General features: G+C 40.3%; 1 protein-coding gene across 1 annotated transcript in view; it reads right to left on the reverse strand.

The window, feature by feature from the left end:
* Positions 1-14,587, reverse strand: part of LOC122640437 (sodium/hydrogen exchanger 6-like) — a 40,500-nt gene extending 25,913 nt beyond the window's left edge. Inside the window, exons 1-6 of the mRNA XM_043833634.1 lie at positions 14,261-14,587; positions 13,964-14,015; positions 13,759-13,818; positions 13,588-13,612; positions 13,396-13,481; positions 13,150-13,261 (exon numbers count right to left, since the gene is read on the reverse strand). Of these exons, the coding sequence (XP_043689569.1) occupies positions 13,150-13,261; positions 13,396-13,481; positions 13,588-13,612; positions 13,759-13,818; positions 13,964-14,015; positions 14,261-14,441 (516 nt within the window). The 5' untranslated portion in view covers positions 14,442-14,587. The remainder of the gene's footprint in view (positions 1-13,149; positions 13,262-13,395; positions 13,482-13,587; positions 13,613-13,758; positions 13,819-13,963; positions 14,016-14,260) is intronic.
* Between the last annotated feature and the right edge of the window lie 11,700 nt (positions 14,588-26,287).

The following is a 26,287-nucleotide window of genomic DNA, read 5'->3' on the forward strand; positions in this document are numbered from 1 at the left end:
TGGTTAGGGCTGGGATGTATGTAGAACTTGAAAGAGAAAGGGAGAAAAAGGGAATCTAAGGTTTGGGGGATTTGAACTTACTTGTTGATGATGAATAAACCTTGAGATCAGATTGCTTGACTGTAGAACAGTAATGGAGATGCAACGAGAACCAAAACAAACCACCTGGGCTTCCCACCGCAAGGTGTTAATGGGATCGAACGCCGATTCCTTCAAACAATCCACCCAGGCTTCCCACCGCAAGGTGTCAATCGGATCGAACACTGATTCCTTCAGCCTTGATCGAACACAAGATAAATCTTCAATGGAGAAGAAGAGAAGAGCAGCAAAAAGCTTTTCATTAATCAAAAATTCGAGTCCAATGCTTGCCCCCCTTACAACCTTATATAAAATACCCAAAATAGACTCCTGCACTAAAAAGGAAAGGCCTAACCCAATCCTTAACCTATTAGGTAACCTAAATTGACTAGGAAACTGAAATACTGAAGGAAATAGACTCAAAACATGCCTGGACTCATAGAGTCCTAATCCAGCCCAACTTACATTGCTTAAAAGCAAATTTTAAAAAAAAAAAAAACTACTAAAAATCACTTAAATTGAACCACTGGTTGGACCAGCTTGGACCCGGTTCAATTTAAAACAAAAGACTTTAAAAATAAAACTATGGAAACAAAACTAACTCATCTCGTACACAACCTTATTACCCATAGTTTAGGCTCATAAAAGTGGTTTATTACATTGAAAACCCATGGGATCAAAGGCCCAACATCTATATAACCCAACCCTAGACATATTCTCATTAAAATAAGCCTCTTTTGGTGATGTATCTACATCACCATGCAACATGTGATTTTGACCCTTGGTTTCGTCTCGGTTTCTTGCAAAACCAAGATATCTCGATCGAAAGTGCCAATTTCGACCGAGTTCTTGAACCATTATCCCAGCTAAATGGGGTCACCTACATGATCCTTGCTCTCCAATCAGCTCTATTCGAAGTCATAGATCAACATTCCAATTTACACACCAAAAAAAAAAAAACCCAATATTCCAATTTAACAAAAATACCCTTCTAAACCTTAGTTACTCTATTCCTTCCCATCCTTATTAATAGTTTCCAGATATACCCCCACTTCAGTAATTGCCTCAATTATGTCCTTAACTCCATTTCTCTTCAGTTGTTGGTTCTGATTTGTCTCTATAATTACGAAATTGCAACTAACGTTGTTATTTGAGTTATTTATCATATGGGTGGCCCCATAGTGACCCATAATCAGGGTGTTGAACCCGAGGTCACATCAATTGGTATCAAAGCCAAATGTCCTCCTCCATACCCTATACCATGGTGGCCAATAGTGAGGTTCTCCAGCAGTTCAATTTCAAGAAAGAAAATGCCAGAATTTTTTTGAGGGGGTGAATAAATAATTCATTACCAAAACCCCAAAAGGGGAAAGAGAATATACAAGAGAAAAGAAACAAGACCGAACTTCACCCATCTCTCAAGGGGAAGGGGAGGGGGAAGTAGCAAGGATAAAGACAAACCCCAGGAGACAACAATGAGCCTGTTCCTTGGAGAGTCAGCAACATTACAATGGGGGAGCAAATGAAGTTTAGAGCTAAAATCAAAATAGATGGTTTTCCAAATCTTGTCAAAGGAGCGAGAGTTGGATGTCCATCTTCTGAGATTTTGCTCCATCCATATGTGAGAAATGGCGGCACGAAAGGCTAGTTTCCCAATAGTATCACAGATAGAGTTCCTCAAAAAAGTCATATCCACCCAGAGCCACTCCCTAGAGAAGGGGAGAAATCTTCTATTTCAAGGCCAACAGCTACCCAATATATTTTTCCAAACTATGGAGGCAAAGGGGCAAGAGAAGAAGAGATGGTCAACATATCCCGAACCATTCCAGCATAAGGCACAAGAGGGGTACACTGATCTATCTATGGAGAAGGAAGGATTGAGTAGGAAGGCAATATGAGAGAGCTCTCCAAACTATGAAGTTGTAGCGGGGGATGTGACCCTTAAACCAAACCAGCTTACACCAGGGGGCTAAAGGGGCACGGGCTCTAACAAAGTTCCAAGCTGAGGAGAAGCTGAAGAGGCCATTGGGGGACTGAAGCCAAGAAACTAAATCTGTCAAAGAAGAGGGAGATGAAGACCCGGGGGGAAGGGCAACACAAATAGCTGATAATGCAAGGGGAGGACTAGGGGGGCCAGGCACGATGGGAGATAATGGAGGCCATTGGAGAGTGTTTGGCAATACTTGAGTACATAGTCTAGTTAGAAATGAGCTAGGATTGATTCAAGAGAAGAAGTTAGAGGATAAGGGCTGCGAAGAGCAGGAGAAGAGAAATGAGCACAACTGTATGGGAGAGAGAATCGATTTCTCTCCCCTATATTCTTCATTAATCAGCTGTTGGAATTACATACACCTCCCTAGAGAGGTAAAAGCTAAAAAGAAAAAAGAGACAAAATACAACTTAAGGCACAATAAAATAAACCAGTTACAGAAATACCCCCAAAAATAAACTCAAACACTCCCCCTCAAGCTGGAGAATAAATGTCGTACATTCCCAACTTGCACAGAAGAGTACTGAACTGATGAGGAATGAGTCCTTTGGTGAAGATGTCTGCCAATTGATCACCCGTCTTCACAAAGGGAGTATATATGTACCCAGAGTCAATCTTCTTTTTGATGAAGTGGCTGTCTACTTCAATGTGCTTTGTTTGGTCATGTTGCACAGGATTATGAGCAATACTTATAGCAACCTTGTTATCACAATAAAGCCACATACATCCCTTAGTGTCAACTCCCAGCTCTTGGACTAACCGCCTCAAGCATATGAGTTCACACACTCCATAAGTCATTGCTCTAAATTCTGCCTTTGCACTGGACCTAGCTACAACAGATTGTTTTACTCCTCCATGTAACCACGTTACCACCCACAAAAGTACAGTAGATCGCCTATCAGAAAATGAACCACCCAATCAGCATCAGTATAACCCTCTATCCTCAAATGGTTATACCTGACATATAGAATAATAGAAGTCCTTTTCCTGGAGAAGACTTCAAGTACCTGATGATGCGATAAACAGCATCCAAGTGCCCACTCTTGGGAGCATGCATAAATTGGCTCACCACTACAACTGCATAAATAATGTCTGGCCGAATCAAAGAAAGGTAAATCAGTTTTCCAACCAATCTCTAGTACTTTTCTGCATCTATAAGGGGGGTCCACAGTCTTCACTAAGCTTGTGGTTTTGATCAATCTGAGAGTTTGCTGGTTTACAACCCAACATCCCTGTTTCTTTCAACAAGTCCATCACAAAACTTCCTTTGGCAAATATTGATTCCCTTCTTTGATCTTAACACTTCAATTCCCAAGAAATACTTCAAGAGTCCAAGATCTTTAATCTCAAACTGTTGGGCCAAGTATGATTTTAATCTGCATATCGCAGCCATGTCATTCTCAGTCACTACAATGTCATCAACATAGACAATAAGAGCAATGATAGTACTATTACCTCGCCGGATAAATAAAGTGTGGTTGGCCCGACTCTGGGAGTACCCATTCCTTAGAATAATCTATGTAAATCGCTCAAACCAAGCCTAAGAGACTGTTTGAGGCCATAAAGTGCCTTTTTAGGAGGTACACTTTCCCTTCAATTAAGGGAAACTTGAAACCAGGTAGAGGTTGCATATACACTTCCTCTTCTAGTTCACCATGAAGAAAGGCATTCTTCACATCCAACTGATACAATGGCCAGTCTCTATTAGCCGCTATTGATAGGAGGACTCTGATCAAGTTGTGTTTGGCCACAGGAGCAAATGTCTCCTGGTAATCAATGTCATACACCTGATTGTATCCTTTGGCCACCAACCGAGCCTTATATCTTTCCACAGCACCATCTAACTGATACTTGATTGTGTAGACCCATCTGCATCCAACTGGAACTCTCCCCCTGGGAAAATCTACCAATTTTCAAGTACTATTTTTTTCAAGAGCCATCATTTCCTCAGGCATGGCTTGCTTCCACTTTGGGTCAACATAACCTCAATGACCTTCTTGGGAATGGAAACAGAGGAAAGGGCAAAGGTAAAAGCAAGACCTGTAGGAGAGAGAGCATCATAGGAAACAAATTAAGTAATGGGATTAGTGCAAACTCTCTTTCCTTTTCTAACAGCAATAAGAAGGTCTAAATCAGAAGGAAGAGAAGGGATGTCACCTAACTGAGGAGGATGGAGCTCAAGATGAGGATCCAAAGAGGACTCTTAGCAAGTCTTCTTTTCCTTTCCCTTCAAGCATTCACCTCTTTTGTACACAACTAACTCTTTTTCATTGCTAGCATCAAGACCTCATTGAGTATCAATGTCAACAACATCCACTTCTTTGTACTTCCCAATGTCAAGCAGGAATGGGGAGGTGGAGGTAGACAAAGGAGATAGAAAGGGGATGACATCAGCAGCCTGTTCACTTCCATTAGTCTCCCCCTGAAGATGATGCTGATGAGGAGAAAAGAAAGGAATAGACTCAAAGGAGGTGACATCTTTGGAGAGAAGTCGTCTTCGGGAGGAAGGGTGGTACCATTTATACCCTTTAGTAGAGGAGGAATAGCCAAGGAAAAGATATTTGAGTGCTTTGGGTCAAGCTTTGTACGGGCTGATTTATTGACATGGGCGTAGCAGACACACCCAAACACTTTAGGAGGAAGGGAAAAAGCAGGAGTCTAAGGTGAAAGAGTTTCCAGTGGTGATTTAGAGCCAAGGAGCTGAGCTGGCATCCGATTGATTAGGAAGGCAGCAACAAGAAGGGCATCAGACCAAAAAGTCATAGGAACATGCATGCCAAAGAGGAGACTCCTAGTGACTTCCAACAAATAGCAATTTTTCCTCTCAGCCACCCCGTTCTGTTGAGGAGTGTCAACACAAGCAACTTGATGAATGATGCCATTGTCAATAAAAAACTGTTGGAGCCCCCCATACATGTACTATTCCCCCTTATCAGAACGAACTATTTGAATATGAGTACCAAATTGAGTACAAATCAACTGATAAAAATTTTTTAAAGCATCATAAACATCACTCTTTTGTTTCATCAAAAAAGTCCAAGTGGACCGGGAATAGTCATCAACAAAAGAAACAAAATAAAGATATCCAGACAAAGAGGTAGTGGGAGTAGGTCCCCAAACATTAGAATGAACAATATGAAAGGGAACGGTGGAACAAATTGCCACGGTAAAGATCAGGAGAACGACAATGTTTAGCAAACAAACAGGGTTCACACTGAAATACATGGGAAGAAGGAATAGAAGAAAACAAGAACGGTAATCTTTTTCTCATAAACACCAAAAGAAGGTGACCCAAATGTTGATGCCATAACATCACCAAGTCAACGGAACTGTTGTTACTACGCCCACACATGTAGGACTAAGCAGTAGATAGAAGGGATGTTCCTGGATCAAGAAGGTAGAGTCCCTTTTCCTCACCTCCACTGCCAATAATCCTTTGTCACCAATTCCTAAAAAACACAATGAGATGGAAAAAAGGAGACACAACAATTCAAGGACTTGGTTAGGTGGCTCACAGATAAAAGGTTAGTGTTAAACTGAGCAACATGAAGAACGGAGTCAAGGAAGATTAAAGAAGTAACACAGATACTACCGTTACCAAAAATCGAATAAAGGGAACCATCAGCAACCCTAACCTTTTCCTTACCAGAATAGATAGAGTAGGAGTCATAACACTAAGATATGTCGGTCATATGATCAGTGGCTCCAGAGTTAATGACCCACGTAGAGGCAGTGGAAGGAGCAGATGTAGAGGTTTGTAAAGTGGAAGCTGAGGAATCTGGCACTGCAGGCGTAGAAGTAAAGCTATCCAGATATGACAAAACCCTGCAAAATGTTGCAATATCATCCTCAGTGAGAGATTTGGTGTTTGTTTGTAGTCCATATGGAGATCCCATACGTTCAACCTCCGTCATCATAGTGCATGCTCTAGCTCCCCCTCTCTTATTGTCATGCATACCAGGGGACAGCCATAAAGTATCCAACATTGACCAGAATGGTTGGATCCCCATTCCCTCCCCTCTGCTATTAGATATTTGGAATGTTCTCCCCTCCATCTCTAGAAGGCCGACAGGCGACAGGAGTAGAAGATATAGTCAGCTACACTTCATCTTCTTCAGGAATATTTAGAGCTAAGTCTGCCTGGGACCTCATCCGATCAAGGGGGACAGCTTTACCATGGAGAAAAATCGTTTGGTTTAAAGGCCACACCCCTCAGTACAGCTTTTGTGTGTGGAGAGCTCTCTCCAACTATCTTCCTACACAACCTTTCATTCTCCACCAGCACTTCCCAGTTGATCTTACTTGCTGCCTTTGTCAAAATGCCCCGGAAGACGTCAATCACCTCTTCTTCGAATGCCCATTCTCCTCTTCAGTTTAGGCAGGAGTATTAGACCGTTGCTGGCCTAAAAGACGAAGAATTCTCTCATTCAACAGAGTGGTTATGGGTGGATATATCTTTTGTAGGAAATACTATATGTGATTTAATTGGGAAACTTGCTTTTGGTGCATCCATCTCTTTGATTTGGATGGAGTACAATATAAGAAGATGGACCTCCAACTCAAGACCTCTTCGTCAGATTTGGGATTCCATCTCTTTTGATGTCATCAGTAAAGTTCCTAGGACTTCCCTTAGTTGCATTCCCTCCCCAAGGAACAGGCATATTGTTGTATCATGGGACCTCCGGCCTCTTCCCTTTTCTTCCCCCCATAAGGGTTCTCTCTTGTATGTAGTATTGTTTTCTTTCACTGCCCCCTCGGGGGCCCCCTTGTTGTATCTTTTCCTTTTGGTAATGAATATATTATTCACCCAAACAAAAGTATCCAACATCTCTCTCGGGTGTGTCCAGATTTCCCACAGTGGTCACAATTGAATCTATCCTTGTCATTCCCTTGGGATAGATACTGGCCTCTTCTTCCAACAGCTGACATAATGTAGGAATACACGAAAAAATGGGATGATACCCAAACAGAGACAATTCTTCTCAGGAAAGATTTCTCCAAACATCCTCTGTCAATTCACTGATCCTAGACAGGCTGAAGAAGATGGGGGTAACACCCAAAGTCAAATGAGGAGTATATTCTCAACCCAAAAAAAAAAAGTTCCAAAAACTGGTGAACATAGTCCAGCACATAGTATTAAATCTCGTTTCGGAAGGCTATTTCGGCCAGACCGAAATTTCACTGAAATATCATATTTTTTCTATGAGTTTTGCTTGGCAATTTTTGGGTGTAAAATGCCGAAATGATCGAAATACCGTAACGAAATGACCGAAGTAACCGAAATTTGGACGAAACAATGCATTTTTTAGACTGGAATTTTTGAAATATTACATTTTTTATTTCGACATAGCATCTCATTTCGGCGAGATTTTGAACTATGGTCTAGTAACCAAACAAGGCAAACATCTCAAAAAATTCAACACCACCACATTCTTTAAAGTATAGCTTCATCACACAACCACTATAGAAGCTCAAACAACATTCCTCACCAACACCAAGGTCCCTCTACAACAAACAACATTCCTGCAAAGGAAAACAAGCTCCAAATATGAAGAACTCCACTCAAATAAACCCTTCGAACTTCAAAGGATAACAACATCTTAAGACAACTCAAGGATCCATATGAGACATTCCACAACCATTTCATAACTGGAAATCATCATATATTGCATTCCAAATGGGGAGTACACTCTACCCAAAGAAACAAACCAGCAAGCTAATACACCACTAGCACGCAAATGAACAATGGTTTCTTGAAGATAACCAAATCAAGGATACCTTTAACAATGTAGCCTCATTCCATAGCAACAAATAAGCCTCACAAAAACCAACTCTCCAATCAACAACAACCATTTAACAAACCACGAGGCATTTTAGACTAACAAAGGAGAAACACTAAAGCTGGCAGTACCTATGAGTCTGTGAGGAGATGAGTTGTGCTCCCATAGCATATTACTTCAGCAACCGAGACTTGGTGGGTGAGAAACATAACCTCAGGACAATTCTAGCAAGCCTGTCCACTCTTCATATGGTAGCTTGATGAGAGAGAAACATACACATGAAAAAGGGGTTGGCGGTAACACTGTCTAGGGCTTCTTGTTCTTCTATTGAGCTTCACAGGCCCAAATCTTCCTCCATTATGTCTTGTAGTTGATGGTAGAACTCCAATAGATCTTCTAAGAGTATCATCTTACATGATATCGCTTCTATTGGAACCCTTTACTTTCTAGGGTTCCAAAGAGAGGTAAAAAGGAGATGCAAGCTTGGTCGACTCTCAAACCAAGCTTTAATACCAAGTTAGAAATGAGCTAGGATATATTCAAGAGAAGAAGAGGGTAAGGGCTAAGAAGAGAAGGAGAAGAGAAATGAGCACAATCGTATGGGAGAGAGAATCGATTTCTCTCCCCTATATTCTTCATTAATCAACTGCTGGAATTACATACACCTCCCTAGGGAGGTAAAAGGTAAAAAAGAAAAAGAGACAAAATAAAACTTAAGGCACAATACAATAAACCAGCTACAGAAATACCCCCAAAAATAAACTCTTAAAAGTCCTAGCACCCAAAACCAAATAGAGTACCCCCAAGGGATGCCAGTTGTCAAGCCATAGGGAGGTAGAGAGACCATCAACAATCTTGGAGGAGATAGCCCATAATGCAATATGCCTTGGGAGAAGGATCTTACGCCAAACTCAGGAGGCATCAGTGGAAGAAGGAAATGTCCAAAGAGTATCATTACAAAGGGGGCCCGAATATATCCACTTGACCCAAATTCTGTCTTTCTTAGTAACAATGTTCTAGATTAACTGGAGAATACCCGCTGGCCGCTGTGTTAGCATCCGTGATCCTTCTTAAGACTCAAGCCTCTTTCACTCTTGGGAAGGCAAGTAGAGGCCCAGCTAATTGGATGGAGGATGAACCTGGTAATTTCAGCCCCATTCCAGAGGAAAGCACACATTATAGATTCCATCGCTTTGATAATTGCTTGAGACCATAATTATCAAGGCGTCACCTAGCGTCCAGGCGGAAATATGGGCACATGGCGGTGGGGCACCTTATGTTATGTACGAAAGGCGACCGCCTTGACTAAGGCGGTCGATTTTGGTGTTAAATTTATTTTAATGTACTTAATTTTATTCTATTTCTTAACTTATTATTGGCAGGTGTATATGAAGTATCTACACTGAGATACATTGGATCAAGCCTATAAAAAGCCCAATTTATATTTGTGTATTTATTTTATTGATTTATTCTATTTCCTAAATTTTCATTGGTTGGTGTATGTGAAGTATCTACACTGAGATACATTAGATCAAGGCTATAAAAGCCCTTTTTTCTTCTGTCTCAACCAAAGTCCAAAACCCTCGACTTTTCCTCTCACGTTTTTTGGGTTTGGGAGAAAAAACCTGCGGTGAACACCTCCATCGATTCCGGCGTTGGATCTTCTCCGGCAGTCCGGCTAGTCCGACTCCGATGAGTCTTCCTCCGACTACCCCATCTCCAGCAACATAAGTAACTAAAAACTAAAAAGGCTACCTTCTACTTTTCTTCTTCTTCTCTTCTATTCTTTTTTTTTTCCTTATGCTGCTGCTGCTACACCATGTCAGTGTCCATCATAGTATGACTAAAATTACACATCATATACTCCGTCTTCGTTCTACTAATCCTAAGGCCACTTGTTTCCAAGGTGATCTCCAAAGCTCTAGCTTACCGTTAATCATTGCTTTTGTCTCATCCACCAACACGATATCATCTCCGAAGAGCATACACCATGGGACCTCATCGTGAATGCTCTTGGTAAGGTTATCCATGATAAGCGCAAAAAGATAAGGGCTTAAGGCTGAAGCTTGATGTAACCCAATCGTAATTGGGAATTCCTTGCCCTGACCTCCCACAGGTCTCACACTAGTTACCGCGCCCTCATATATATCTTTTATTATATCCACATATTTACTCGACACCTCTCTCTTCACTAGAACATGACGAATTAAATCTCTAGGCACTCGGTCATAGGCTTTTTCCAGGTCAATAAAGACCATATGGAGATCCTTCTTACTATCTCTATATCTTTCCATGAGCCTCCTCAATAAGTAAATAGCTTCTGTCGTGGATCTACTTGGCATAAAGCCAAATTGGTTCTCCGAGATATGGGTCTCTCTTCTCAACCGTGCTTCAATAACCTTTTCCCAAAGTTTCATAGTGTGGCTCATAAGCTTTGCTTCCATGGTTATTGTAGCTTTGGATATCCCCTTTATTTTTGTAGATCAGGACTACAATGCTTCTCCTCCATTCATTTGGCATAAAAGGGAATGGAATCAGATCTAAGAATGGCTTCAAACCATATCCATTTTAAACCCAATTTGAATCAGTTGTACAAGGCTTCACTACTGAGAGGGGGGTGAATCAGCAGTCACAAAATTTTGTTCTCAAAAACCAAGTCCCACTGACGGCCACCAACCTCAAACACACACAATGGACTGCTAAGAGTTGTATTAGATAACCTGTAAGCACAACTGGCTGGGGCACCCTATTGGCCAGCTGCAGTTCGTGTGTACCCTGGCTTCCACCAAGACTGGTAGGGCCAACGAAGAGTAGCACACCACGCACTTCACAAAAATAACTAAAGACAATACACAACACAAGAATTTGCGTGGTTCGGCTATAAGCCTACATCCACGGTGCAATACCCAAATTGGGTTTCTTATATGCACTATACACTCCAAAACTTCAACTACAGTAGCGGCTTCAGTCCTTGATCATACAAAGACAAAGGGCAACAACCCCTAATAACTCACAGCCCTACTATGAGTACCTAAGTCCGTCTAGGCTTTTTATCGAACACCTTGTGAGCAATAACTCACAAGGGTATTACAATGAAATGAAATGGTGAAAAATAAAGACCCAATCCCAATGTGATTCATTAGGCATACATCAACATCACACAACCTAGGATCTACAAAAGAGAGCTGAGAGAACTCATCAAAGTGGACTAGCCATTTGAAGATTCAAACCCAATGTCATCTTTATAGCTCAGCAATGCTCATACACCTTCAAATAAGCAATCTCAAGCCATCCTCAAGCCCAATCCAAGCATCCAAAAGCATTAGGCATCAAAATCCCTCAAAAAACGCATTTTTATGCACACATGAGCTTCTCCAAGCAATCCCAATGTGTAGCTCTTGTTCTTGTGAGAATTCTGCAACTTGAAGCACTGAAATCGGACCAAAAATGGCCAAGATATGGCCAAATGAAGTTGAGGGGCAAAACTGTAAATTTCTGGCCATTTTCGTGATGTGGGGAAGAGCACTATTTAAAGTCGTGACTTGTTTCACGTCACAGGTATGTCGACTGCCATAGTGGCCATCGGATTTCCAAGATTCTGGCGCCTGAAGAATTGACCCTTAGATCTATCATGAAAGCACAGTTCAAATTCCAACCTCAGACAGATTGATAAATGGAATCTCGAATCTGGTGCAAAGTGTACTGACTTAACACCGAGTAATAATGTTTCTCGACCTTCGGTTACCATGAAACGCTGCACAAACGAGCATCTCTACGCCCTAATCAAAGTCCGAGAACAGGAATCTTGGACTGACACCTTTTTCAGTAACATGCGGCTTACCGAGGCATTTTACGCGGCCCAATAAAGCTGCCCACGATGGAATCTGACGTAGAACATCTCACGCGCGTTGATGGATTGGCATTTGAACCAACGTGGCTCAATCTGAGCCATTTAAATCAAATCGACAAACTTCTCTTATTCTCACACAGCCCCCCGTGTCAATTTGCAATATTATTCCGATACCCCTCCAACTTTTGAGCAATACTTTAAAGGGTTTCCGACTTTTCAAAATTGCACTTAAAGGACATCTTTAATGTCTGCAGGAACAAAGCTTCTGGAACCAAAAGCCTTTAAATTTTTTCTAAGGCACGGAAATCTCGCCGAGGCAAGCAGCAGCACGGCATGGCCAGCCACGCGTGCAGGGGCCATGCCCCTTGTTGCCGCGGCTGATGCATGCTGCCCTTTGTGGCCTTGCATTGATGCCCAAGTGTTGTGGACCTATGTGGCCCTGTGTCGCCCATGCACAAGTGCCATAGGGGCCTTGTTGCTGCCCAGGTGTGCTATTGTCACTGTCAACACCTGCTCGGCTCTACTCAAAGGTCATGTGGCCTTGATTTTTGCCACATCATCCATGATCCAACACTAGCTACCTTAACAAAAAATGTCATTGCGCCACCTAAGCTCCTGGTGGACCCCACACAAAAATACATGAAAGTTCAATTTTCATGTCATTTCAATTAACTACCATGCTGAACCAGTGTACCAACCATGCAACCAATCAATCCATCAGCAAATTGACCCGTGTAAGGCCCAAGCAAAACTACCAAAACGCCCTTGGGCATTAAAACACATCAAAACCATATCAAAACCATTCGAAACTCTTTTTCAACACTTTGAATACCATCACAACTGTACCATTGCCAACAATGACAACAAGTACACCTCAAACACTGCCAAAGCTCAATAGAATCTTCATAGCAATGTTAATACAATGGGGTCAGATTAAGCACTCCAGACCCACACTTAGATCTAAGATTCCAATGGGGGGGAGAAAAAGGGTGTGATTAAGGATATATCTGATGGAGCTGCAACCCGTGATGTAAATATGTAATTATGTGCAAGGAATACCATTGAAATAAATGATAAAGGGGAATTGGAGCAAATTAGAGGTGGTTAAAGGACAAATGAACAGACGAAAATGACCTTAGTTGAAGTGGTCAGCAAAGAGGTGACTGCTTATGATTTAACAATGATGTGGCCTTAAATACAGTGGCATGGTGGAACAGCCTTCATGTGCTAACCACAATTAGCTGGGAGCATATAAAATTATAAACAAGTAGCCAATTACTAATTGACTACACAATCCACAAATTGCATCTAATTTTTCTATACGTAGTTTATCATTTAAATAATTTGGTGAAACCGAATTATATTTCAAATCAAACCATATCAAATCCGAGAACAGAAACCAAATAAAGAGAAAATAAAAAGCGAGAACAAGAAGGGGAAACTTGACCTACCTGAAAGATGGATAACACAGTGACAGGATCTGTTGCTGAAATTAAAGCACCAAACATCAGACACTCAACAAATGGCAGTCTGTACATGAGGAACATCACTCCTCCAAGGTAACTGAAATGCAGATATTGGCATAGAGAAACCTCATTAAACAATAGGGGCACTACTTCTTTGGTAAAAATTCTATATTTAACAATCGGGCCACTACTCTGAGACAAAAATCTATACATGGAAAATACAATACTTACACCAAAATCCCCGTGACCATCGAGGCGATAAACGTCCCAAGTATTGCAAATGTTACGATAGCTCCAAAATTTGAAAAGAACGGTTTCTGCAGTGTACAGACTTATGTTGGAATACATGTCAAATACAAAATTAGGAACAGAAAACTGGGAAGATGGAATAGAGATTTGCAGTCAAATAAGGAGAGAACTTACAGGTGATAAACTGAAACCAGACTGAGTAAGCGCGCTAATGTCAAGAGAAACAACACAGGATGGAAATATCTAGAATATAAGGCATAAAATGCAAGTTCTAACTTGCAATCTAATAAAATAAGGAAAAAAAATTTTGCAAAAGGCAGCATGATTGTATGCAAGCTTGGATATAATATGATTGGAGGTAACAAGAAGAGGAAGAAAAATTCTTCGTGGAAGTTGAACCAAGCCCTGCAAACCAAACAATAGTGTCAACAATAAAACTCAATCAGCTGCGTTTTTAATCAGTCACAAAATATTAACAAAGACAAAAGTTTGCATTCGCAATTTTTCAATTTCGTGAATGAAGGAACCGTACGACAAAAGAATTACACACCTGATGCTTGTTTCTGTGTTTGAAATGTTAGCGAGCCCGCCAACAATCAAACCTGTCAAAAAATGTGTGCTCTGACGATGAAACCATCTGGATAATCCAACAGAGATTGGGCACAAGATGTAGAAAGAAAGAAAAGCATGATGATGATAATCATCATCAGTAGGATCCATCAACAGCCATCGACTGGTGGATAGGTGATGTAGCAATTACACTAGTCCATAAACTGTCGGTGAAGGCGAGTCGATGGCCAATAAAACTTTGGGACTTGGAAGGACTATAGGAGAGGAAGAATCTTACCTATCAAAAGAGAAGCGCTGGCTTCGGGAAGATAATAGAATTTGTGGCGCCGCAGAACGTGGCCGAGGACGAAGGATAACACAAGCATCATGATCTGGAGGAGGATGCCCACTCCTGCCGCTTGCTGCTCCTTCCCGGGACTCCCTGCTGGATTGGCCGGAGATATCTGAAGTTCCTCCATGGCCAATTCCCGGCGTTAGACACTGCTCCACTACTACCCTTGGCCTCGGACGATAAACGATGATATCTCCTCTCTCCGTCACTCTAATACAAACTCGGTTCCGGTATCTTCTCTTACAACTTTCGTTCTGAAGCAAATCGAAACTCTACCCTTCTTTTTCTTCCGTAGCTCGTCTGTCATTGTAAACGGAGCGACGTTGTAAAAGTTGAAACGGATCGAATTCGGACCGGACGGACCCGTTATCACTTATCCGCTTTGGTTCGATGAAATGCCCCTACATCCAGACGCGAAATTACCATCCTGTAACCCCATACAATCAAAAATCTCATCTATATTAATGCCTGTATGCGCTCTCATTGGCCCCATGCTGGTGGACCAGGCAATAATTCATTATCCAACATGATTATATAAGGAGAAAAAGATCTGTGTCTACGAGTGTGGCCAACGTTAGCACTCCCATATATCTATCTTTCTTCTCCTTAAAACAATGGGGCAAAAAACTGCTTCCCTCAGATATAACTAGTTAAACTTTTTATCTTATAATTCTTATTTAATAATGATGCATTTTAAATGTAATTTTTATGGGGAAAAAAATGTCAATGGTCACGTGGTTCCTGCGCCCAAACACAAGACAGCATAAAATTATAGCTCAACGTACCCCCCAGTGAACTAAAAAAACTCATTCAGTCAAATGCTCCTACATGCATTCTCATTGGCTTTTTGCGCCAGTGTAGGCGCTACATCTCTTGCCCAAATTTTATTACTTTTTTTTTTCAAATCCAATGGATTTATATGGAAAGTAAAATGAAAATTATATAACAAAAAATGGAATGATTTGAATTTTTTTTTTTATAAAAAGGGAAATTTACATATTAAAGAAGCGATAGAATGTCTGAGAGAGTTCCAAACAATAGTTAACCCCCATTTGTAGTGTACTTGCTTTGACAGCAAGCCGGTTAAAAAGGAGCCAAAATCCCATCATCCCCAATATCACAAAAAGAAATGTATGAGTAAAAGTTCTGAGCTGATAAAAAATATAAAGAGAATTCCAAAAGTCGTGAGTAGTCATAGGATCATTGATGATCTGTTGCAGCTCATCCAAAACACTCCATATATGTACATTGTGCCATCCCTATGAACTTGCAAAGGTTAGTCCATTAAATAGCTTCTACTTCTATGGTGCTAGTTGAGTTGATGTTGTCGAGTTCAACCAAAGCAAAAAAAGAGTTTTTCACAACTCCAAAAGACCATCCTGTTTTGTTTAGACTCTTGTTATAATGTCCTGCACAAATGAGAATTGGGTATGTCAAAGTTGGTATCATTACATTGGGATGAGGAGTAAATACATTGCCATTATCAAGTTTGATTTGCTCCTTATCACCTAATCTGTAGAACAAATTCAAATCAGAAATCCATCTGTTGAGATTATCCATAATGGATTGCGGATTTGGGGAAGCTCCCAACATTATCACTTGGTTTTTGTATTTCAAGATGAAGTAAGAATTTATTGCTATGATGTTGAAGATCCAATTGCAGTTGAATTTATTTGATGACAGATATCCATAAAGATTAAGGAGGAAATGCAGGGTAGAGGGGGGGAGGTTAATATTATTGGTTAAAAGGCCTAGGGGTCCAGACGCCCATATCATGGCTGGTATGGTGCATGCAAATAGGCATGCCAAACAGATTCTTGTAGTTGCACATTGCAAAATGGACAAATGGGATCAATATTGCTCCATTTGGCTAAGGAGAGCTTATTTGGGAGTGCTTCATGATTGATTCTCCATGAGAAGGCATCTGGGAGTGTCGGGTGTTATTATCATTGGGCATATACTTAAGATATTTAGATGTCAGTTTGGTTGAGGTTCCTGATGATGATGAGCAACACCACCATTTATCCATCTCAGAGGATAGTGGTGGATTTGAGATTGTATTCACAATACATGGAGGGAGATGGTCATTGAGGAGGGTTGTTTTCCACTAGGTAGAATCACTGAAGTGGGAGACTCTAAGCTGGTTGTTCATTGGAAAACATTGAGGATGGGATGAGATCAGTGCTTGGCATTGACACCAAGGGTCAGTCCGGAAAAAAATTTGTCATTTCTGGATCCAATCCTATACTAACCAGGGATTTTAATATTGGAAGAAGCGAAATTAGTAATATAGTCATGTGGGATAATGATTACAAAAGTTTATTTTTAAGTTTGAAAATTTCATTTTCCTTCCCTTCCCTTCAATTTCTCTTGCAACCAAACAATGTCTTAATTAAAAGAGAAAAACTTGCTACAATGACTTGTACACAATGATGATAATAACAATGGAAAAGGCTCTTTGAGCCTATATACTGCACCTCTTCACATATATTATTATGTTATTTAAGAGAGAGAAACAATGTTTTAAAAAAATTAATGTGCGGACGGGTAGTGTACTTTGCTTGCTCAGAGAACCCTCCCTCTAATAATAACAAGAGATAAAGAAGGTTGTCAGGCTACATTGTCTTTGTATATATTCCTTTATACGCTCCTCACATGATAAAGAGTGTGGTCCATGTTGGACAAGTGTGTGTCCATCAAACCCGGTTCGGTCCAGTTCAACCCGATTCACCTTTGTATTGAACATTTATACATTTTAGTTTAATATTGTCGCATGCGATATAAACTTTTTGAACATTATGTGTCCGTAAGTTATACTTAAAATGGTAGTCACGACTAGGGTTTGGGCTGGGCACCCTTATCATATGGTCGTCGCATTGGGTATGCCTAGACATGTGATGTCAGGGTACGAATGCGAGTGCTCACATGTTTTATGTGTGCATTGGCGAAGAATCTACTTTGTCGATTCCCTCATGTATTACTGCAGATGTAGGAAGGGATAGACATGTGTCACCGACACCCTGTACCTGAGGGAACCCTGTCACTGCAAAGTGTGATCGCATTCTTTGGTTCATCAATGACTGAGACTCAAGCGAGTCAAAATCGATGTTCTGGAAATGCGTGAACACTTTGTGAGTGAAGGAGTTATCCAACACGGTCACCACTGCCCGATTGGGGAACACCAAGATAGAGACTGTCTGTGCATGGTCGGATCAGAATCTGGATCCAGTACCTTTTTGGAAATGATTTTGCAAAATTTATTTTACATAAAATGATACATTATTTATAGTTATTTCAAATAAAGTGTTTTATCGAGTTTTGCGGAACCCGATTAGATGCATAGGCGCTCTTATATGGACATGTACTATGGATTGGGGTTTGGCAGTACATATGTACATGCCCTAGATTCCATAATGATGGTGTTGATTAGTGGGGGGGTTGTATATGATAAATTGGTATCATATAGGGAGTTATTTGGAATTTACTAATTTAATTGGCTCTTTATTTAATTAATGGATTTGGTGCTAATTATAATTATTCATTAATAATTAAATAAAGAATCTAATTAATACTTTCCCTATTAGATTCTGCTTCTTCACCTGTGTAGCACTTTGAGTTTAAACAGAACTGCCAGACTGAGAGAGAGAGAGTCAGACTCTCACTAGGGCTCTATTAAATCTATCTAGGATTTAATTAAACCCTATTATTATAAATAGGGGACCATAAAACGCAGAAGAAGAAGCTCTCCATGTTTTTGGAGCAGACACTCTCTCTCCTACGTTTTTTGTTTCTCTCTCTCCCTCTTGTGATATCTCTTCTTCTTCTTGCTTCTCTCACCTGTGTTTGAGAGTTAGGGTTTGTGAAACCCTAGATCTGTGCTGAGGAGTTTGAGGGCATCTGGGATTGGCGTGTAGAACCTTGGTAGCACCATTGGAGGTTCAAATCTGTTTGCTTGGAGCGCTCACTGGAGGAAGAACCACTGTCTATTAGAGGAGCAACACTTGAGGCTCACCAGGTTAGCAGTTCTTTATTAATTCATTCAGTTTATTAATTATTAATATTCATGGGATGCGAAAGAAACTCGAATCGATTTATTTCCGCTGCGTATTCGAGCATGGGATGATCCCTCTTGCCATGTGATGACTAGAAATGTATTTTCTCTGTCCCTAATGTGTTCTATAATTGCTTGGGCACATGAGGGAAGGAGAAAGCCTGACAGGGATGCACCAGGGTTCCCATGGGCGACCATGGGAAGCCCTAAAAATTAAAATGGGGCACCCATGGGCTAACCCAGGGCGTGCAAAACCCTAAGAATAAATATCTTGGTCTCCCTAGGGAACCATGGTTTGATCCCTGGACCGTTGTTTGACCAACAGTCCACACTGACATTCTTCCTCCTATTATGACCACATGGACCCATTGGACCCCATATGAATGATACCATTTTCCCACCCCTCATTGATATAGTGTACATATTCCTTCTTACACTGCCCTTGAAGGAAACCCTCACTCCTTTCTATATGGGAGAATATTTCATGTTCGGGGTGTAGCCTATGCTAGCACTCCCTTCTCTATCGATCTCCTTCCTCCCATGAAATGACCTCTATGATGGGGACCACGGATCGTGTCCTTGTACAAGTACCGTCCAAGGCCCTCCATGGCCACTCACATGGAATCCACTATGGGACCCACATGAGGAGTGGATTCCATGTGAGTAGCCTTGGAGGGCCTTGGACGGTACTTGTACATGGACACGATCTGGAGTCCGGACTCCTCTATGGGAGGCCACACGGGCTGAAAACACCTTTACCAAAAGTGGGTTTGAAGATCTAGACGTCTAGACCGATATTGGAGATTTCAATCAATAGTTTGACGATAGGCACCCATTATGCTGGACTTGAGAGATATTACCTCTCTTCATCAAAATTACCAAGTTACTGTCAGGTTTTAGGGTTGTAATATTCAGTCTAAGGAACAACAACACGTTTCTTTAGAGCCCGCTTGATAACCTTAGGAGAAACAGTTTCTGGTGTTTTTCCATTATGAGAAATGGGAAAACACCATAAAAAGTGCTTGGTACATGGTGTTTCGTAGAACATGTTCTTGGGAGCATAAATCAAAATTTATGTGGGTGGGAAGACTTTCGATAGACGGTTTGGGAGGAACCTGCAACTCTACCTTGGAGGTAAGCTCGAACTCTAATGGAAACCCTCTCTTTCTCTCACTCTATCTCTTCCTTTCTCTATCTCTCGCTCGCTTTCTATACAAGATCTGGTTCAGGGAAACCCTAAGAACCACGACATTCTTCTCTGCGAACTAGATCCCTTCTTCTTCCTCCCTATCCCAATAATCAAACCTCAGAAACCGAAAACCACCAACACAACCATCCGATATATGCTTCTCTCTCCACTATTCTCTCACTCTCTCGCTCTCTCTCACTATCTCGTTCTCTCTCGCTCACTCTCTGTCTGTCACTCTCTCTCGCTCAATCTCTTTCTGTTGCTCTCTCTGCTATCTCTCTGTCACTATTTGGGAACTATAAAGCTGATTTTTTCTCTCTAATTTTCTCAGAAATTGGAAGAGTCACCTGTTGTAAGCCCTCTGCTGGTAGATCGAGGAAGTTCAAAAACCGAAAGGTAAGGATAGTTTTGGGTATTTTGGCTTTTCTTTTGACAATCCTCTCCTCTGTTATCCTTTTTTTTCCTTCTTTTTGGTGAAGGAAATATGTTTAATTGAAGGTGGAATCAAACTATGGTAAGGATAGTTTTTGGGTATTGTTTGCAGGTTTGCCCTACGAAGTTGGAATTTTTTTCTTGACATTACAATGAGATTTGAGTGATACATATTGTCAGATGGACTGGCCATGAATTATGTTAATTCAACTGATTAGAGTGGATTACCAAAACCTGATGAAAAGAAATATGCTTGCCTATTAGCACTCAATGTTACAGACAACTGTAAATTTCCCCTTATATGAGATGTCTGAATGTTATAGACAGCTTGGCTCGAAGTAATGATGCCTTGAACCTCAAATAGGAAACGTTTCCAGAACAGGTTTACCAAGCGGGTCACAAGCAGTTTCTCAGCACAGAAATGGGAAAATATGTTCTATTGTTTCTCAGCACTGTTTCAGCATAGAAACAACAGTAAGGTTATCTCAGCATAGTATCTAAGACTATTTATACTAGCAAGTACTAGATATGTGAAAGCTTGTTTCTTATTTTACTTTGAAGTCAAAGTTTCAAAATAGTTGTTTACCTAAAAAAAAAAATTTCAAAATAGTTTCTTAAAATTTCCATAAGTTTATTGGTTGTGTTGTATAGCTTTGTAGTTTTAAACAATCATGTTGTTTAGTCTCACATTGCTCACCTACAAAAGTGATAATGAGACAAAGTATTCATATGATTTGTAATTTTGTCAGAGATGTGGGTTCAAAAGGAAAGTGTCCATTGTTGATATGTCCAGATTGGGTCTAGGGTGTCTTTTCTCACACACACAATCGAACCGGTCGCAAACACCCGAGACACCCAAAGCCATAGGCAAGGGGTTCTTCTATTCATCGTGGGTGAAGGGAAATTACCTCCCCCAAAATATATTTCACTTCCCAATGAAATATTTGCATTTCCCTTGCAACCAAACAGATTCCAAGGTTTTGAATCAAACATAATATACCCTAATACCTATGGAGGTTCTACTCGACCGTGGGTCCTAATAAAAGACCTATGGCAGTTATTGGATGTCATGGTTTTTGTTCTGAATAAAAAAAGGAAAAGAGAACGCTACTTGGGCACGTGCGGTGCGCTGCCTCTGTGCCCAAACATAGGGGCTCGTGAAATGGCCATCAAGCCCATGGAAATTCCGTATTTCCATGGGGGTGCGGTGATCATTTCGCGTGCCCTTGTGTCTAGGCGCAAGACAACACACAGTTAGCATTCTTTGTCAATAAAAAGTTGTAGTTTGAATACCAAGGATTAATGTTTAAAAACTTAAAATCGGGTATAGGTTTGGCCTCCAAGATTATAATTCGAATTGGTTTGAAATCGGCCAGAATTAGCCTAAAACCTATAAAATGGAATCTGAAAGAATAAGCATAGATTGTCAAAGATCGTTTTTATTTTTGGGAAATTTACACATACCCCCCTGAGGTTTAACGAAAGGATATTTTTAACCCCCAGGTTTGGAAAATTCTGCGTACCCCCCTGAGGTTTGCAAACGATAACAGATAGGTCCATTCCGTCAGTTCATGACTAACACTGTTAAAAAATAGACTTGAACTGACGAAAATGCCCTTGCCATTGGGGATTGAAAGTGAACTGACGGAATTGCCCTTTCCATTGGGGATTCATAAATGACTAAATAGTTATGGGATTTTTAGGGTTTGAAATTGAAGAAAATCCCAAATGCAGAGCTGCAACTCTTCTTCCTCCCATTCTTGGCCGAGAACTTGCTTGAGCACTGTGTTGTTCCCTTAATCGAGCCACACCGGAAGAGAAAAGGGGGTTAGAGCACCTGCAACTTCTTCGAGAAGGGGGTTAGAGCACTTGCAACTTCGATAAAGCTCGGGGAAGAGAAAAGGGGGTTCTAAGACTGCAACTTCTCTAACCTCGGTTTGACCTGCTACTCCAACATCTGTAAGTATTTCCTTGAATTTCTTCATCCATTCTCAAACCACCCTATCCAAAAATTTGAAAAAACAGGGGAAGCATTTAAAGTTGAAATTTCTACCATAAGAAAGTAGAATTTGTTAACACGGAATATCAGACCTGCTGACCTTTCTGGTTTGCTCTGAGCTGTAACAGCCTTCAATGTAATTAAAATTCTTCTCTTCACACCTTAGCAGCCCCTTTTCCAATTTAAATGTGTTCTCATGTTAGGTAGTCCTTGAGATGATCGTTCTCCCTCTACCGATTCAATATTTACTTGAAGCAAATCCAATGCTCAACCTAAAACCACAGAATCACAGTACTTCACATATTTCAAAGTCCCAACCAATTTGAAGGATAATTAATCATCCACATGTTTGAAGAGTAATAAACACTCTTAAAGAGATCATTCCCATCATGGAGAAAATTTCAAAACCTTCCTTGGTAAGATTGAAGTCCTATAAAAGAATAATGTGTTATTGGTAAAGCAGGATTTGGGTCCAAAATAGGAGAAAGGCAGTTCCCTAAATGGTCTCAGTAGGAAGAATGCAAAGTAAACATCAACCACAAGCATGAACAAGAAGTGACTTTGATATAAGTACAAACGAAAATGAGTGCAAAATTATTTAGAAAATCCAAAATAGGAGAAGCCAGCTCTTGACCAAAAAAGGAGTAAAAGGACTTAGATTTTTCAGGAGGGGGGGAAATAAAAAAGGCAAAATTCAGAACTGCATGAGAGAGAGAGCTAAAAATGGTAGAAACATGTCATTCAAGCTCAAAATGAGAACTAAACCAGAAATCAAGTTATAAATAAACCTTACGTGAATGATCTCAAGAATGAGTTCAGATAGGATATAATTTAGTTATATGATGTAACAAGAGTTGGAGATAATTTAGAATTATTTCTCCCTTATTTCTTTTATTATTCTTTGGTTTTCTGAGTTGCAGTGTTCTATTGAACCAGTATAGTGATAGAATAGTCAATAAGAATTTGTGACATTGATGCATTATGTTGCAAAATTGTGTAAAATATTTGGGTTGTGAATGTAAATTTTGGTGTATGGAATTGTGACCAGCCTCTTGATGTGCATCTATCTTCTTTTTTGCACTAATATGTTGTGTTTATGTATTTTGTACAATGTTGTTGATTGCAAGACAGTATTTGAATAATGGAGAATACTGTATGCAAGTTGGTCTATTATTATGTGAAGTCTGAATCCAAAATTGTAGATGTGGACAGATTTGGGTATTTGGACATGATTGGTGACATATATAACTTATTGTTGAGTTATATACCCAAGGGAAGGTCTGTGAGTTTTAGTTTGAAATACATAACACCTGATACGGGTGAAAATATAAACTTGGACAGAGATGAAGATGTGTTGAAGATGTTTCATGTCTTGAAGGAGGAACCTGAACTGAACATATATGTTTATGATGTGCAAGTGGTTGATCCAGTGTTATGTACTTATGTGAATGGACACACACTTGAAATGATTGGCGGTGATACTGCCATTGATAGACCAAGAAGTGGAGAGCCACTACTTTCACCTGCAGAGCTATTTGGTGGTGATTTACCAAGACAAATTGAGACTGCTCCAACTGAAATTGAGATTTTGCCAAGAGAAATTGAAGAAAGTAGTAGGAGATCTAAAGCAACTGTAAGGAGGGGTGGTGGTACTTTAGGTTTACCCAAGTTAATGAGTGGTGCCATTGGTAGTGCATCCACTGGTACTACACGCATTGGTACTACACCCCTTGGTAATACAGCCACTGCAAGAAGGAATGTTGGTATTAGTAGTACCTCACAAATGACTCCTGTTGTGAGAAATGAGAATAGTAACACTTGTGTTCTCGAGGCAAGAGATGGAAGCACTGCTGGTGTGACTGTTTACAACAAGAGTACTGCCAATATGAGTGACTGTGGTATGACATTGCAAGAGGTTGGAATGTCTACTAGATATGTAAGTGGGGGTCGTGGATTTCTCAGGGCATCTTCCACAAGTGGTACCAATATTGCATTTGAACCTGTTGCTTCACCTACCAAGCTGTCTGACAAGGAAGTGGAAGAAAATCAGATCATCAATGATACATCTGATGATGAATGGGAAGCTGGAGAGTCAGATGAAATAAGTGAGAGTCAAAGCAGTAGTGAAGATGATGTTAGTGAAGAAGAGTTGGAGAAAGAGGATGACAGTAATGATGACCAGTCTGAATGCCAATCAGAAGAAGGGGATAATGTGGGTGATGGAAAAGGGGGTGTGGACCAAAATGTCACATTTAGAGTTGGTCAATAATTCAAGAATGTGTATCATTTCAGGGAGATTCTAGAGGATTATGAAGTTCAAGAGGGCTTCAAAGCTTTGAGGCACAAGAATGATAAATCAAGAGTAACTGCAATATGTGCTGGGAATGGGAGTGCATGGAGGATCCATGCTTCAGTACTGCCTAGTGATCGTATCACATTTGTGGTCAAAACACTTGTGGACAAGCATACATGTAGGAGAGAAGTTAGCAACTTGAATGTAACTTCAAAATGGATAGCAAAGAAACTTGCTTCCAATCTTAGGGCAGACCCTGCAATGAGCAACAAGGTAATGGAAAATATGTTGAAAGAGAAGTACAATGTGGATACAACTAATATGAGGCTGTATAGGGCAAGATGGAGAGCCAGGGATGAAATTGATGGGAGCCATGCAAAGTCATTTAATAAGTTAGAATCATATGGGGACATGATAAAGGCAAAAAAACCTGGCAATTCATATGTTATCCAATACCAGAATGGAAATAAATATGGAGAGGAGGATGCATATGGGGTGGTGAGAGTAAATCCACAGTTCAAGCGTATGTATATATGCTTTGATGCATGCATACAAGGATTTTTTAAGGGATGTAGGCCATTCACAGGCCTTGATGGGTGTCATCTTAAAGGTTTATATGGAGGAGTCTTAGTTTCTGCAATTTCAATTGATGAAAACAATGGGATATTTTCAGTTGCATATGGAGTTGTAGAATCTGAAGGAAATGACAGTTAGCTATTCTTCCTCCACCATTTACATGAGTCCATTGACAGATGCATAGAAAAGGTTTACAATGGAAGACCAACCCTTCATGATATACTCACATTCATGACTGACAAACAGAAGGTATAATATTTTCCTTAAGATTAAGTTCACATTCAGAATTTTTTTCTTAACATCCCTCACTTAAACAAGTCCCTTATTAATATTATGTAAATCAATATGTTTTGTACAGGGTCTTATTGAAGCAATTTCAACCATTTTCCCAGAAGCAAACCATCGACACTGCAGCAGACATCTATACAACAATTTCAAGAAAGTTTTTGGAGGTGGCCTGTATTACGAGGTTATTTCTGGACAGCCAACAAAGCATACAATGTTTTTGAATTTCAAAGGGCCATGGATGGTATAAAAGCAGAAAAGAATGAGGCATATGTATGGTTGATGAAGAGTCCAATTAATATGTGGAGTCAACATGCATTTGATCACAGAGCCAAAAGTGATCAAATAACCAACAATATGACTGAGTCATTCAACCAATGGGTTGGATCATGCAGGGATAAACCAATCCTTACCTTAATTGATGTAGTCAGATATAAGTTGATGGGCAGGTTACAGAAAAGGTTTTCAAAGGGTTGTAACTTTGAAGAAGAGCATATCACTCCAAGAATGAAGAAAAAACTTGATGATTTACAGAGAGGTGTCAGATATTGTAGAGCAACATTTGCTGTAGGAGATAAGTATGAGGTACATGATAATAGTGGTAGATATGTGGTGGACATGGCAAGTAACTTTTGTCAGTGTGGGATCTACATAGCAACTGGATTGCCATGTAAACATGTGGGAGCATGCATTCAATATAATAGGGTACCTCTTCAGCAATTCTGTGGTTCATACTACTCAAAACAGAGGTATATACTAGCTCATGAGGGGATGATTGATCCAATGTCTGATCTAAGCACTTTAGCAGACATATCTCTACTTCCACCACCAATAAAGATGTCAATTGGCAGACCAAATAAGTCAAGGAGGAGAGAACAAGATGAGGCACGTAAAGAAGACATTAGGAAGAGGTCTAACACTTTGAGATGTAGCAAATGTAAATCATTTGATCACAATAGGAGGACATGCAAAGGAGGTCCAGTTGCTGAGAAGAGGAAATCTACTTCTAAGAATAAGGTACCTTAACTGATTTTATCATTCTACAATTAAACTCCTTCCCCCTTTTATGCATTAATATTTACCACTACAATTCTTTGTTTTGTTCATGCCAGGGGTCCTCTCAACAGAGGACACCTAAGAAGGGAACC

The sequence above is a fragment of the Telopea speciosissima genome, chromosome 9 (assembly GCF_018873765.1).
Source record: "Telopea speciosissima isolate NSW1024214 ecotype Mountain lineage chromosome 9, Tspe_v1, whole genome shotgun sequence".
Classification (NCBI taxonomy): Eukaryota; Viridiplantae; Streptophyta; class Magnoliopsida; order Proteales; family Proteaceae; genus Telopea; species Telopea speciosissima.